At 41.9% G+C, this 16596-nt stretch overlaps 1 protein-coding gene across 22 annotated transcripts in view; it reads right to left on the reverse strand.

Annotated features, from left to right (window-relative positions):
• PCDH15 (protocadherin related 15) overlaps positions 1–16596 on the reverse strand; it is a 799343-nt gene that overhangs the window by 165959 nt on the left and 616788 nt on the right. For all 22 annotated transcript variants that reach the window (XM_074589898.1, XM_074589897.1, XM_074589896.1 and 19 more), the window contains 3 exons: positions 14499–14692; positions 8459–8591; positions 2545–2624 (listed from right to left, as the gene is read on the reverse strand). In XM_074589898.1, the coding sequence (XP_074445999.1) occupies positions 2545–2624; positions 8459–8591; positions 14499–14692 (407 nt within the window). The remainder of the gene's footprint in view (positions 1–2544; positions 2625–8458; positions 8592–14498; positions 14693–16596) is intronic.

Here is a 16596-nt window from a genome sequence, read left to right on the forward strand (position 1 = left end):
TAAAATATGAACAGAAGAAATTTTTAGGAAGGGAACAATGAATAAAACATAAAACACTTATATGGTAAAATATTAATTCACCCCCCAAAAATCAAAGAGGAGCTAAGAATAAAACATTGACAACTGCTTTACTAATGCTGACCTTTAGCTGCATAGATCCATTTAAATTTCTCCAATACTTTTGCACTATTGTACCACCTTTTTCATCTCCTCCTTACGACCGCTTGTACAATTGCAATCTACTGTCTCAATTTCAATAGACGAACATCATTCAAGAGACGGGCCAATTTATAAAAACTCCCATGTTTTGCTCAAGGACGCAGCTGTACTTGTGTTCTTCTAAAACCCTGGCTTTTAATCATCACTTTCCCTGGGGAACATAAGGAGGTACTGAATTACTACAGATCATGCTCAGGTTGTTTTGCCAAAGAAAGGAAAGAACAAAACCATCTCATAATCCTCAGACTGAGGATAAACGAGACCTAGTAGGTAGATGTAAAACTGCTGATACTCAGTAGTCATGCTGACAGTTAGGAATTACACAGGGATTAACTGACATGCTCCAGGATGCAAGAAAATAATCCAGATGAGAAAAAGGAAGAGACAGAATCATGTTTATGGTCTCTGCCTTGGCCTTAAAGTATCTAAAAATGTATTTACGTAACCATCAAGATAAATTCCTGTAGCCTTAATATGCCACTCACATCAACTATATGCTTTGTTTAGTATTAATCCTACTTTAATCTCCTATCATGATATTTCAGTATCTAGAAAAAAAACTTACAAAAGGCTGAAGAAAACTTTGCACAAACAATTTCCAAGAAAACAAAGAGAGCAGGAAGGAGAAAACACTTCAAAGAGCTCTCATTTTTACCAAAAGGCAACAGATCAAAAAGGCAAACAAATGCCTGAGTTCGTATGAAACGCTCACAATGTGCCGTGATGCTCAGACGCCTGTGGCGTGGGTGGGAGGCTGGGGGTGGTCATGCTGTGCATGATGGACCCTGGAGGCCGGGCGGGATGGAGGAGGACTTCCAGCCACCCCTGACATGCCTGAGAGGGGACACCTGCAACTGCCCACGGACACACCGGGGAGTGCTGTGCCCGCAGCCTTCGAGAGCACTCCAGAGATTCCTTGTTTTCAGACTGAATTCACATGCCAACCTTTAAGAGCTTCACTTCTGGGCATCGCCACACTGTCCACATCCAAAGAAGGACAATACAGGAGCTGCCTACGATCTGACTTCTGGAACACCTTCACACCATGGGTTTGGCAGGCCAGAAGTTGGTCTGAATTTGCACACATTTTTTCGTATCTCTCGTATGGAGAACTATCAGGATTTTTACGGTGCGACGTGAACAGCGCTGTGATAAGCACAAACTATACAAAACAACCCACCTTTGGAGCATCTCTCACGTTGCCAGGCCCACTCCTCATTATTCCTAAGTTCTAAAGGCCACAGAGTAGGTCAGGCCAAATTTTGCTACGGCTTGTGCAGAACACCCTACAAACCTGCGCTGTGCTGGAGCTACGACTCCCAGCGCTCCCCCTAAGCTGATGAACAAAGCAAACCTTCCCCGATTTGCAGTGAAAACTCCAACCCACAAGCAGGACTAAAACCAGCAGCTCAACACCATTTCCTGCTCTTGCCACCTCAGTGAAACAGCCTCTTCTCTCTAAACTGTCCCTTCCCTTGCTTGACACGTCTTTATCATTAGAGGGTCCACCGATCTTGGTGGATAAGAACATCAGCATCTCTTGGGATCTTCAAGGATTTTTTCATGTTATTTCATAAGTGATTTAATTCTCCGTATATGGGAGATTTATCACAGTGAGTAACGTAGAGCTTACTCGGAATATACAGACCTGTTTCATACAATCTCCCCCTTGCACTGAATTAGAACAATTTTTTGCAATTATACCCACACCATGGACAAATAAGCCCCAGGTTAATTTTGTCCCATTGCCTACCATGAGAAATTGACTCACCACCCTCCCTTCTTCCTGCAAAGAAAAAAGATACTTTGGAGTTTAAATAATAGCCGCTTGGGTAAAATAAAGAAGGGAGCAGTGGGACAGGCACAAAACTACCTGGTGCTTATAATTTCACAAGGTACTATCTCTTCCAAACTCTATTTAAGTTAGTATTCAATTTAAGGAAAAGAGATTTTAAAAGAATGCTCGAAAGACTTTCCACTACAAACTAAAACGCTCGAAGGCAGGAAACTAAAGCAAAAATTGTCCCCGTCATTATTCAAGAGCTGACATGTATAAGGTTTTTAATTAATCCCTGGTCACATCTTTTAAATAGAATGTTTCCACCTCAGTGAGTTTCACCTACTAAAGTGTTTAAAATAAATAAATAGTCCCCTGTGAAAAATTCCAGAGTGCAATATCATTCAAAGAGCTCTCATTTAATGTCTAAGAGCCAATCTAAGGCACAGCTGAATATGTCTGATTACAGGTCTTTTCTTTTGCTCTCAGCCCACATATTCACTTGACTAAAAAGTTACAAGTCTATTTTCTAAGGGTTTTCCACTTACCTTTGAGAGAGATTAAAAACTTGTTGAGGATCTCCATTCTGAATGAGGTATCTTATAGGGTCACCCTCTCTATCAAAAGCCTTTAGGAAAAAAAGAGGATAAAACGAAGTCAGTTACAAAGCTTTTCTTTTCCTTTCTTCAATTTATAAACTGGAAAATTAACCCCTGAAGTTCTATTAAAGTTATCTACAGGAACGGTGCTGATCTCTCTATTTCTAAGGCAACAGTGATAATTACAGATGGGCTACTTAAAATAAAGCACACCAGAATTCTTATGCTACAGAGAAGTAACAATATCCTGAACACAGACTTTCACATTACTACTGCACAGAAACACACATCATCACAAGTATGAAATTCAGGCTTCATTCAACTACTATTTTCGTGCAGCTACAGACTGATTAGACTGAACATTATGTTTCCTTTGTTCGTATTCTTTATTTCCACTTATCCAGATTCTTCTTTCTGTTAGTGTACCAGAATCCCAGTCCTTTTGCTGATGCTCCATTGAGCAGCGTGGACATCGCAGCACTCACCCGACATAATAATTTGCTTTTGGGGGGATGAAGATCAGGATGAGACCTTCAAGAAGGACTATTAACAGCACCAAAACAAACATATTCTACCTACTAGATGACAAAACAGCTTTTCAGAAGCTGAGTAAACTACTTTTGAAGTTAAACTTCGGCTAATCTATTTCCAAAAATGGCCATGTAATTGTTACTTTTGGCCAAGTTGACACACACCTTTTCCCTAAAAGCCCATCAGGTGCTTTTCAGAGAAAATACCGTCTACCAAACTGTCTCAGTTACAACTACTTAGCATTCAAAATCTAAAGCGATTAAGCATGCTAACGCAGGAAAAACAATAAAAAAAACTGCTATGAGAATTGCAAGAAGGCCAACCAACAAGTTCAAAGAAGGGCAGATAGGGTTTAAGAAAAGACAGGTCAAAATTAAAAAGAGGATAAGGAGAGAGTATTTTTGTTTCGCATCTTTCAACAACCATCCTTTTTCTTATCTATTTCCATAGGCATTTCCTGTAGACCACAATCAAGAACTGTGTGTATCTTTGGGCTGACCATCTAAAAAGCAGTTCTTAAGACAAAACAAGAAAAAAGAAAGAAAAAAACAATACCCACCCAACCACCCCATGCTCCCCACCATGAGGAACAGAAGCACAAACTATTCCAGTGTGCAGGCAGAACAAGGAATCTAGTAAGAGACCAACTTGCCTTAACTAAAGGAAGCACATAGAAAATAGGGGTTAAATCGAATGAAGAGGACCAGTATAAAGAAAAAGCAAGCACAACTATATGGGGACAAAGTCAGAAGTATTCAAGGCAAACCTGTAATAGAAACAGAAAAGAATACAAAGGATAACAAAGAAATGCTTAAATTACAGAGGAAACTTGAGGAGCGGGGTGCCTTGCCGCAGCATAAAAGCAGAAAGGATGATGTGGAGAAGGTCAAAGAGCTAACCCTCGAGTTTCAGCTGCAATCATGCAGCTAACAAAATTAACTGGCGCAACAAAGGGGTAAAATCTCAGATGAGAAGAGGGAAAGAATAAGGCAGAGAATATGTACATAAATAGAGCATCTTTAAATCATCTGCTGAAATTAAAGCCTGATGAAATTCATCCTAGTGTAGAAAAACATGGGCTGAAGCAATCTCAAAGCCATTAGCAGCTTTCTTTGAAAACTCACAGAGGACAAACGTGCTGAAGGGCAAACACAAGGTACATCTTTCACAAAGGAATGAGCCAGGAAATCACAGACCAGACAGGTAGAGCTCAATTCCCAGAAAACTACAAATAATCAAATTATTTGTAAGTACCTGCGATGACAATATGGAGATGGATAACACAAAGCTAAATTTCCCAAGAACAAAGTATGTCGAAGCAATCTAATCTTCTTTTACAGCAGGACAACAGGGCTTGCAAATAGGGAAAAAGCTGTGGAGGTAATAATGCATCTCAGCCACAGAAAGGCTTTTCACACTGCCTTCTGTGACATTTTCACGAACAAGTTTAGACAACATGGTCTCCAAATGTAAGATGGGATAAAGCAAGACTAAAAATGATGATAAAAATGAAGGTCAGACAGCAGTGGATAGCATTTAGTATTGACTGAATTCTGCGAAGGTGTGTATATTCGTTCCGATACCGATCAATATTTTCATTAACAACATCAGTGAGAGAACAGAAAATTTGTTCATAAAATCCATGGGTGGCATGGAGTGACAGGAGGAGACGGCATCTTAGAGGGTGCGAGTGGAATTCCGATGTTCTTATGCCAAAGATATGAACGGTCAGTAAAGACAAGTGAAAAATTGTCAGCCAAGAATACAAAACTATAGAAATACTGGATGCAGAAAATCTGACTAGCTGGCATCTCTGAGGACTATCAGAGATTCTAAATCACCAGAATCACATCGTTGCTTCTATCCTTAGTGGTCCTTTGTATTCTTTTTACCTTACCTGCCCTCACATCACATTTAAGGGTATCACAGAGGCTTGTTTATGGTCTACGTTCATCTGTAACAAGTCAGGAGACTTTCAAAGAGACAGGAAATAAAAGACTGCTGCTAGTTCATTTCATTTTCTCCTTACGTCCAAAAAAAACCAAAAAGTACCTGTCAGTCAACATACTTAAAAAAACAGGGGGAAAAGGTTATCATTGTTTTAAAAAACTTCTGGTTTCTTTAAAACCGAAGAATAGCAAGTTATAATGTACATAAGAAAAACACTGACTACTTGCACACAAGAAAGGAGCGATCTATACCTACTGTTTTCCAGATCAATTGTATACAGTGAGTTCATAATGATTCCATGTTGCTTCCTTGTTCAGCACGTAACTGGACCCTGATAATGGTCCTATTTGTTTTGCAGACTCCCAGAAAAATGACACTATTTGCATATTTTAATTAATAATGGCTGGCAGAACATGAAGCAATGAATGCCTCCCAGGCATGCAATAAACTCTGAGGTTTATTTACAAACTAATGCTGTGGAGATCATTTAATATTGCATTACTTTATCTCAAATGTTGTTAATTAAAACACCAGTCACAATCAACTGGGTACACAGAAAATAAATAATAGTATAAGAAAAAATATAACCATCTATCATCTGCATGAACAAATTTAATGGAAAAGGAGAAAGTAAATTTTATTTTTAGAACAGGTATTATAAAGTCTAATAGGCAAATTTAAAAGAGCTGCATTTGCATTGCTATTGACACCAATGTTTCACAGATCTTCAGATTTGCTAACTCGGGAATATTTAAACTAACTTGCTTGCTCTCTCCCAGTTTTGGTAATCCTCATGCTGTGTGCAACACTAACAAAATATTATTAAGAGGGAGTCACAAAAGCATAACCTCTTGACCCCGCTGCACCAACCCAAAACATACCTTCAAGTCCAAAAGACCCAATGTATTGCTACTACTCATGAAAGAAAAAGTCAGTGGGAAAATTTACACATGAAAATACTTGTTAAATATCTGAGGTCTGGTAATATTCCATACGACCTATGGAACACAGGCAATACCTTAAGCTATTGCTAAAATTCCACAAAAAAAACAAACCCCAAGATGAACCAAGATTACTAATTGGTAACTTTCTGTTTGCGTGGAAAAGACAGCACAAGATTTCATAAGCTTAAATACTCACTCTATGAATGTTTAAAATGTCCTGGCCAATTTTACACAGGGAATAAAAAAAGATGAAGATGGAAATATACTCCACACAATGAAAGTCCTTTAATACAGACGGGCATATTAATGCAGAATGAGGCAGCTGAACTTGCGCTACAAAGGCAATGCATCCTCGTTTCAGGTCCAGGACCACCAGCCCCACAAGAGATACAGTCTTGGACTCCTCCCCAAGAGATGAAGCCACGCATAATTGGGATTTAACAATTAAGCATTCTTCATAAAGAGAAACTGTCTAGCCGAATTCAAGTCATGCATAGCACATTGGTAATATAAGATAAATCTACCCAGCAGTAACACTAAGAAGACGACAACATTTTCTGGGCATTTCCAAAGCTCTTAAAATTAACTGATGCATTTCACTCTTTCCCCAAGAAATTTGGGGATCTTGGGCACGCAGCAAGAGAACACGCATCGCTCTACCACCAGAATGGTCACCAGCATCCCAGCTAGGAAGAGAGTAGCTGGCGTGACCGTTTTGCGTGTCCCCTACCCTGCCTGGCACAGGGTCTCTCTCCCAGATTTCCTCAGCATACCTTACCGAGGATCGTTGGAAAAGGAAACCAAAGCTAGGGAAGATGTTTGGGGTTTAGTGAAACACTAAAGCAGACAGGTCATTCCAACAATGAGGTTCGCTTTCTAACCACATTTAAATTGCACAAAATCCTTAAATACTAAAACCTGCTAACATTTTTTCTGCCTCCAAAGGCAGGCCTTCAGCCATATATTCCAGCACCTGTCGAGTAAACACAAATGTTTCTGTCTCTCAGCACGTTCCTGGCTCCCGGTACTCTTTGGGGTTTCCAAACCCAAGCGTCTCCCACCAGTGAGGAGAAGACTCCTGAGCAGCACGGCTCTTCAATTCTGAACTCACTGCAGGCGTTAGAGACATGCCAGAAGTTAATTTCCAGCACTGAGCTAAATGAGCCATCCTCCCTTGGCGCAGGTGACCGCATCACCTTAACCATCCATAATAATCTTAATCTTTCATCAGCAAATGAATTTAAGAGAAACTTATCCATTCACCTGCATTAGTGACTCAATTAGAGTTCCTTTATTTCACAGACTTTGGTTTGCATTTTTTTTCCCCCCCCGTGCATTTACTGAATGTGCAAAACCCAGAGAGCCACACACTTCAGCTGATATGAAGCGACCTAATTCTACCGAGTTCAACAGCCTTCAATAGAGCTGCACTGCCTTAAAGCCGATAAGGCTGTTGCTTTCTCTGCTTTCTGTTTAGCTCAGGTATCTCCAGCCTTCTTTCTTTCAGTGGCTTTATACAAAGTTTGAATAATGTTATAGTGTTTACAGGAACTGCGCTCAGGAGAGCGTGCTGTACTGACCTTATTGCTTTAGACTTCAGGCCATAATTACTTCATAATAATATTAAGTTCCCAATCCCTTAAAAAACATCTAAAGAGTTGTAATTTATCTACCTATTTTGCACAGCTGGCTTTCAAGACACGTGGGCAGAACGCAGTGCAGCAAAAGCTCAGGGAACAGTAAATAAGCTAGGAGAAAGCTAGATTATTTATAAAATAAAGCTGAAATATTAACCATGCAGCAGCACACAGAGAAGCAATCTGGGTCTGCAAACTATGTCAGTGCAGCATTATTTATCAGTGATACCCGACTAATGTGCTTTCACTGCTGTCACTTGCAGAGCGATATTGGGTGAGCAGTTAGTTCAGGGACCTCTGCTTTTTGTTAGCCCGTTAACAGCAGTTGTTACATACACCAAGGGGAGCAAATATCTTCAGATGCTTTTCAAAAACGAAAGGCTAAAGAAGGCCAAGTGCCAAAGATCTTGCTGAAATTCCACGTGAATTAGGCACGGAAGGTTCTAAGCTCCTCTGATTTGCTGGCAAACATATATAGAGAAATTTTAACTTAAGAAATCACAGGTCTTTCATGAGCCATTCATGGAGTTTTCTTCTCATATGTAGTCTTCTTCTCATATGTAGCTTCCCATATGTAGCCTATAGTACCTTTTAGCACATTGAACACAAAAAAGAAGTTACAGAAATATATAAGTAAGCACTTTTCCTATACAGTCCATGTAAAAGGAGCTATTTATCACAATTATGTAATTTTCAATTCCTATAAACTGTCCTTTCCCCCTGTACACGAGGACTGGGTTCTGCATGGCATGGGCACAAACAGAAGGAACGTGGTAAAAGCTTACAGGGAAGCATCTGTACCTGCAGGTTTAACAAAACGGCTCCAATTCTCATGGCCTCACTGACTTCAAGGCTGTACATCAGCTGGGGAAAGCGGGGAGGGCTCTGGTTGTTGGGTGGAAGGACCTCAATGTAAACAGTAGTAATAGAGCTCCTGTAATGCAGGAAGAAAAAAAAAAATCAAAGCCAGTCAAAATCAATAAATCAACAAACACAAGGCAACCAACAGTATCTATTTTCTACACTGTGTGTTCTCTAGCTCTAACAACCTCCCTTTGCTCCTTTAAAAGCTTCAGGACATATTTTTCATTCTGTATCGAAAGTAAAGCAGGCTGCCACATTAACAGAAGAAAAGCTAAATAATTTCTTTAAAAGTAGCCCAAGTGTTCTTCGAAAAACAAAGCAGTTGGGTATCACTGCACGTTCCACATACAAAGACAACTCATAATCCCCCGGTGATACTGTGTCCTCTAGAAGAGTATGACAATTCTGAGATGGTAACTGCTCCTGCCACGCACAATATCCACCCCTGGAGCATCCCTGCTGTTGTTCGGTTTGCTAAGCTTCTTTGGAGAGAGGGAAGAGAAAACAGAGAGGATAATGCTGGGAGAAGACTGATGTATACAACTATATAACAGGCTGCATCAATACTGTAGCTCACACACAAACACACCCAAGCCCACTTCAGACCAGTGAGCTGCGGCAATACAGAAGACCACAAAACCCACACAGGAAACCTGCAAACCCTTCAGCTGCACTGAACCCCTAACACGAATATACTGCAAACAACACTCCAGTTTGAAGCTTTTCTGAGAACACTGACACTCACCACAGACCCTGCAAAGCCCATGCTGTAGACACGCTGGCCTGGCTATTCAACTGCTCCAAACTGAGAAAGGGAGCCAAAAGTCTCCCTGAAGTTGAAAGAGAGATTTAAAAAAAATCTGGCTTAAAGGGACCTTTCTCTTGCATCTTTGCTCAGTTACCCCACCTGCCTTCTCTCCTGTATGTCAAAACAGCATCCCTGCCCCAGAACAAAATCCTGAGGAGAGCATGTGTCACACTGCAGGCACAGATTTCCTCCACATACGCCCTTTGACAAAGCTGGTAAATCTCAGGCTTTAAGGCTGCAGGAAAGAAACCTCTTCAGGACAAAGGATTTGTCCCCAATTTTTATTGGGGGGGTGGGGGTGGGGTGGGGGAATAAAAACATGCCCACACAATGAGCTGCTTCTTCCAGGGCTAGCAAACTCAGGGCATTTTTAGAGACTCCTACCAGAAATCACCAGGTATCTCATAGTTGAAACAGCTTCTGTGTTAACTGACACAGTTCACTAAATACCAAAACAACATATCACTGATCGATATTTTTAATTAGCTGTACAGAATTCTGACGAAGTTGTGTTACAGATGCTTCACACCGCCCTTTGCCAGCAAGTTTTATAACTCTGTGCCACTGATTGGAGCTGGGCAGACCATGGCTGCAACACCGTGAGAGACAGCTACGTTGTTGGGGCTGTGTCACGCAGTGGGGTGACCATGCTCTGAGGTAACGAACCATGAACGCCCCTGGCCAGAAGGACAAATCCCACCCATAGGAAACTGCTCCATACATATGGCCTGTGCCCCACAGCCCACGAGGAAGGGATTAAACCCAACCCAGGGCGTCCCACCTTTCACAGCTCAGCTACACCTCTTGGCCAGCCTGGAGCATGTACCCAGAGCTGCTTCACTGCTGCCTGCTTCCAACAGGAGACAGACATGTCTGTGGTCATTGCTCGTCAGTGCTACTGCACGGGGTACCCGGGGGCAGCAGCGGGGCTGAGGGTTCTGCGAGGAGGAGCCCAGCCCCTCAGCCCCAACAGTTGTGCCTTTGGGGAAACGCATTTAAGAAAGGGGAAAAAAAACCCAAGACGAGAACAAAGAGGAAAAAAAGCATGAGCACCAAGGAGAAAGTGGTGATGCTCCAGGCGCCGGAGCAGAGACTCCCCTGCGGCCTGTAGGGAGAGCTCTGTGGGGCAGGGGAAGGTGTGGGGAGGAAGGAACAGCAGAGTGGGGCTGTCACGGACTGACCGTCTCCCCCGTTCACCATCCCCTGTGCCACTAAGAGGCAGGGGTGCTGGGAAATGTCGAAGTGAAGTTAAGTCTGGGAAAAAGGGAGAGTTGCTGTTTTAATCTATTTCTCACCATCTAAATCTATTTTAATTAGCAATAGGTTAATTTTCCCCAAGTCAAGTATGTTTTGCCCGTGATAAGTGAGCTCTATGTCTTTATCTTGCATCCTCATCTTATTTTCTCCCCTGTCCTGTTGAAGAGGGAGAGCGAGAGAGCAGCTGGGCAGGTATCTAACAGCTGGCCAAGGCCAACCCACCACCTGTATATTAACAATAAATACAAGTTGACTCTAATGAGCCTTCAACCTTAAACCGCTTCACTGCTAGCCATGTCGGGACAGTCTAGCAAGCATCCACCAGTGCCCCAAACCCCTGGCTACCAGCTAGTCCAGGGCAATCCCGAGCTTCCCATGGACGGCGACGCTGGGGATGCTACCTTGCCACAGCTGTGTCTCTCTAGAGCAAGTGCCGGACTCGCTTCCATCTAAAAATACAGCAGATGAGGATCTTCCTGCTTTGAACGTAACAGGTCCTTATTTGATTTAATCACCTTTTAAATAAGTACATAACTTGCACTGAAATGCACCGGTGAATGGCAGAGCCTTACCATCTATCATATACTTGAGCATCTAAAAAGCTGAATTTGCAGATGACTGACTCAATGGATATAAACAAAACCAGGGTGATCAGGGGAAGATGGACAATTAACAACTGAAGTTGATCATTCGGTGTTGATTACCTCCTTATAAACTACAGTCCATTTCCTCTCTTGTCTATTTTAAAATACTCCCTCATATCCCACTAATCTTTCTGAATCGATGTTCCACACTTACAGTAAAATAATAATACCATCACCAAATGCTCAACAACAGACGTAATGAATTAGCAGACAAAATATCAGTTGAGCACTGCGGCTGCATATTTTCTCAGGGTGGCTGCTGTCTGTGTATGATATACACATCCCAATAGTTGCAGTTTAGTGTGCATTTTTCTTCCACTGCTGAACATTTAACAAAAATATATTGTTCTCTATCATTTTTTTCTGATCCTGCTACATCTTAATAATACTCAAGCTGATTTATTGTCTATCAAGCTCTAAAAAATAATGTTTCTGTTCACCACAATAGTAAGCAAATTTTCTTCAAATCTTTAAGATAAGATCACAAAAGTAAAGCACTAATAGTCTGCAAACTAAAAGCATTGTAACACTCAACAGCTACATTTTTTCATTTCCAATCCATTTTTGATTAGCGCTTTGCAATTTTAACCCCTTCGTTCTGTGTGTGTTATATCCAGACCATTTACGTGGCTGGAAAAATCTCCTTTGGCATGGGAAAGGAAAGGAGCCAAAGCTGAGCCTTCTAACAATTGCAGTTTGTGCAGAAACTGATAATCACTATATGCTTAACTATAACTTCAGTTCTAAAAGCTAAAAATTCATCTTTAAAATGTATACTTTGTATAAACTTAAGTATACTTAAAGTACTTAAGTGTACTTAAATATGGCTCGATAACTTTCATTAATGATGCCTGCCATAGATAGAAACTTTAATAATACGCAGCAAAATACCTTGTTTCACGCACAGAAGAATTTAATGTCATACTATGCAAAAAAAGATACATAGGATGCCTTTAATTTTAAATTTGCGCTAGCAAAGGCTACAGCGCTACAGCTCCTGAGCCAGGTTTAGTAGCTTGGCCTTGCTTTGTGCAGAAGCGAGGGGAGAGTTGAACCCCAGGCAGTTTACACATGACTGCAGTTCGCTTGGTGTGCCCTGCGGCAGAATCCAGATTGGGAAAAAAAATGCTTAGTATTTGCAATTACATCTAAATCATTTATTTATTCATTTATTTTACAGGGCACACACCTTCCTGCCTGCAGGTACATAATGGCTGGCTAGACCTAGCCCATTCCTAGTAGTCTCAAATACTGGTTACTGCCTCCACCAAGGCAACGTGACTCACCTAACCCAACATGACAACTTTGCATTAGAAGGAGCAAGAAGCTCATACAACTCCAGTTGTGAGACACTGACTACCTCACAGCCACAAGGAAGGAACTCAGGAGATGCAAAAGGACAGTTTTAAAGACCTCTGAGCTGTACTGCACAGGAGCTCTGCCTGGCTTTTCTCTGTGTAAAACCACAGGAGGTTGCTTCAAGCACCACCAGTTCGTTTCTGGGTTTCCAGTCTTACAGAAAGAACGTCAGGAAGGCAGCAAAATCTTTTTCTCTAAATGTACCTTACCAGACAGTAAGAGTTGTTCACATTCTTTCTCCATGGCACCTTGCTGAAGGTCCAGTGCCCCCCCCACCCCCGCCTTGGTTTTTTAACCATCATAGACACAGAAAAAACAGCTCTGGGCCCCAAAACCACCTCAGTTCAAGACCAGGTTGGTCCTGGGGCCACCTGCTGCTGCTACAGGAATACTGCTTAGATGGAGTGGTTTTTTGAACAAATATTAAAAGCTATGAAGAAATTACATGCTATAATTTCATAAAAGGGGAGACAAGCAGAAATGACAAGAAAGGAGAGCTTTTCCACTTTTGAAGATTATTGCAATAAAGACATTTTCAGAGGAGGAAGCGCATGCTCCCAACATACATCATCAGAAGTATATATTTTTAGACAATATAAAGATTTCTCAAACATAAAAGGAGCTGATGGCAATCAAAGCTGTATTGTAGGGGCTACTGTTGCTGGGGCCATGCGGTTGCCTTCTGATTTCATTTTTGATTGATTTTTCTCCTCCACTTTAATACTATGCTAGTACTACACAAAAGTAAGCGCATAATAGTCCACAATCTTCTCCTCAGCACTATTAACAGCCTACTATCAGCCACCCTGAGAGGGCTTATCAAGAAAGCAAGCAACAGAGGGAAAGGAGAAGAAAATTTAACTAAAAGACTGTGTTACCAGATACTAGTTTTATGAACAATATAACAATCTGAATACTCCAGCGATTGGAAAATGTAATCATAAAACATGTGCAGAGCAGTATGAGCTGCTTTCTTGGAGACACGACAGAAACAGCAGGTCCTGAAGAAAAGTCAATGACTGAAATTCCACTTTTGAGCAATCTTTCCTTCTTACATTGCCCATTCGCAGGAAAGAGAAAAGCTAGTGGGAGATTCAAATATTGGAGACTACTGTTCCTCTCTGCCATCCTCTCTGGACAACAAGGTTGTCACATTATCCATACCATCCCAGAACATGAGAGACACTTTTATGCACCCTCCTACCTCTTCATGAAATGACAACATTTGTGCACAATTGCCATATGCAGAACACAAACCCAAAAGAAGCAGGTAAGCGGGACTCGGTACCTTTATTTTTTTGGAACGTGACAGCGTCCAATTCTAACCACACTAAATTTTCAGGCTGCTCTTCTTTATCAGCTGGTGGAGAACAGAAATAATTCTGCCAGTGAGAATTTAGGTCTCAGTGAGGGCACTGCTCACCACTGGCACGGCTTGTCAAGTACGTCCACAGCATGCCAGGCCTGGATGACCCTGCACACCCTAGACGTGGAGAGAAGGTCTCCAACTCAGCAACCAGACTATTCCCAATCCTTTCTGCATCACACCAAGCTGCATTCTGAACAAAAAGCATCTCCATTCTCACTTGCTTCCTTCCTTACAGCCCTTCACTTCCATTTCTCTTCACAAATGGGCACGCACAATGACAGCACAACATGTGAACTTTTAAAAACCAGACCATTAGAAGCAAATGACATAATGAAAACTGTGTACTGTAAGGAAAATGTAAATAAGGAACAAAAAGTGAAAGACTTCTAATATGACACTTTCCCAAAATGTGATCCTTACACCAAACAGAACACATTGAATTGTATTCCAGTGTGGAGTTATAGACATAAGGGTGTGCCACACTTCTTACGCGCTGCTAAGGACTGATTAAAAAATTAGTTTCATTATAAGATTAATTACCTTCTCTGCGCAGGAGGAGCGCTATCAGATGCTTTGACAGTGAGAGCATAGGATCGCCCCACTGACAATACAACTCCTGGAGCAATGGTGATAAGGCCTGTTCGGTCATTGATGATGAAGTCTCCCTGATCCCCAGCCAAAATTTCATATACTATCTGTCCATTGGGTCCCTCGTCCGCATCTACTGCGGTGAGCTGCAATTCAAAACCAGAATGTCAGCACGCATGGTTCAGTGTTGTATTTTAATAGTTTTTTGTAAGGCAACTCGGTAGGGGTAGAGGAAGTAGAGGGGAAACTTGGAACACCTGTAACATATGCAGTAATTTCTAATTACTGTACAACAAGCATACAATTTCAATGAAGGATAATAGGCATAAAAACATCACGAAGCAGAGAAAAACCGCTTACCTAATATTACAAGCAAATTATTTTAAGATATGAATTAAGAAAACTAATTAAGACCAAGTTTACTCTCTGTGGATTGGAATTTATAACCCTTCCTATGAAGGGGGCAGGGGGAAAGAAGATACTTACTGTGTTGCAAACGTTAACAAGAGAATCGTACTTAATTACTGAAAGCTCACATCCCTCTCTACACATTTCAAGTGACAGCCTTGCTACTGTCAGAAATTCTAATATCCCAGTCTTGCGTTACAAGTCCTTGCTGTGTGGAACTGGAGAACAGTGTTTGTATTACTCACGTGTGCACGTACCATAAAGGAAGCCGAGTGGAAGCGAAATAGCAGCTGTCCCCCTATGGATACACACGTAGGAAACACAACCACACACATCACAGATGTGTCAGGGCCATTTCACATGGCAACATGACACCACCTACCTGAAAGGTTGTGTTTGGGGGGACGATCTCAGAGCCGTGGTATAAACGCAGCTAAGCACATACTTCTGTACTTTGTCGCCTCCCTACCATCTCTCTACTCTCCCATGCAGCGTTTCTTCTATGTAATGGTACAATTTTGATTCTAAGCATGAATCTAAGGCCTACTATTTTAGATACAAATTATAATGATATACGTAATGAAACAAGGGGGTTCTTATCTTGCCCTTGGGAAAGATAACGGCTTTATCCCACTTCTGTAGCATGCCATGCTAAAACAAACATTTACACACACGGCCAGAAAATACAGCTCAGTAATCATACATACACAAATCAATTGTTTGCTTTTAGCCAAGCGTCAAGTACCAATGACTCTGACTGCCATGCCATAAAGCAAATAACCAGCAATCTGAGATTTCAGATCATACCCCTGCCGTAACAGTCAGAATTACGCACCCACGCCTCAAGTCACGACAGACGACAGCCCCATGTCCTAGCTAAGCCCTTTCACCTCTCCTCTTCCTCTATGCATATGTGGAATAACACAAGTTATTCTACATATGACATATAATCACACAGCAAACTGTGCACAGTGCCTACCACTTGACCTGTATTACGACAATTAAAATTGCATCTTAATTATCACCATATTCAGAAAACAAAAAGGAGCACAGCATTTTGTTACGTTTAGGGTCGAGTCACCAAAGTCCCACCAAATACCACCAGTACCTCTGGGCTTTCGAAGGTGAATTTCTTCCCATAGGGGTTAGTTTTCTGATAAACACACCGCTTTCTCAATTGGCTCGTCATTTTCTATGTATTTTGTATGTATGTATTACCTCAAACAGCGCACGGGGTGACATAAAGCAGTACAAGCAGTACCTGAACACCGAGGCAGCCACGGCCGCAGCAGGCAGTGGCAGCGCTGCCTGTGCACCCAGTTGCCCGGTACCAACAGCGGCAGAGTGGAAACGACAGGGAATGATGGCACAATGGGCTCCTGCTGCTCCCAGCTGCAGCCGAGCAGTTTGAGGTGGGACACAGCAAGGGGCACCGGCAGGTACAGCAGCAGAGCCTTCCCCCCGGGATGTACGAAGCAATAAGAAACCCCAGCCTCAGAAATTATTCCCTGCACGGCCACTAAAGTGAGAATGAAAAGAAAATAGACATGTAGCGTCTTGAAAGGCCTCCACTGGCCTGTCCACTTTGGCTTTCCTGCTACAAACACTCATGCCAGTGGGCAGCACAGCACATCGGACTGCA

This window comes from Larus michahellis, chromosome 6 (genome assembly GCF_964199755.1).
Source record: "Larus michahellis chromosome 6, bLarMic1.1, whole genome shotgun sequence".
Taxonomy (NCBI): domain Eukaryota; kingdom Metazoa; phylum Chordata; class Aves; order Charadriiformes; family Laridae; genus Larus; species Larus michahellis.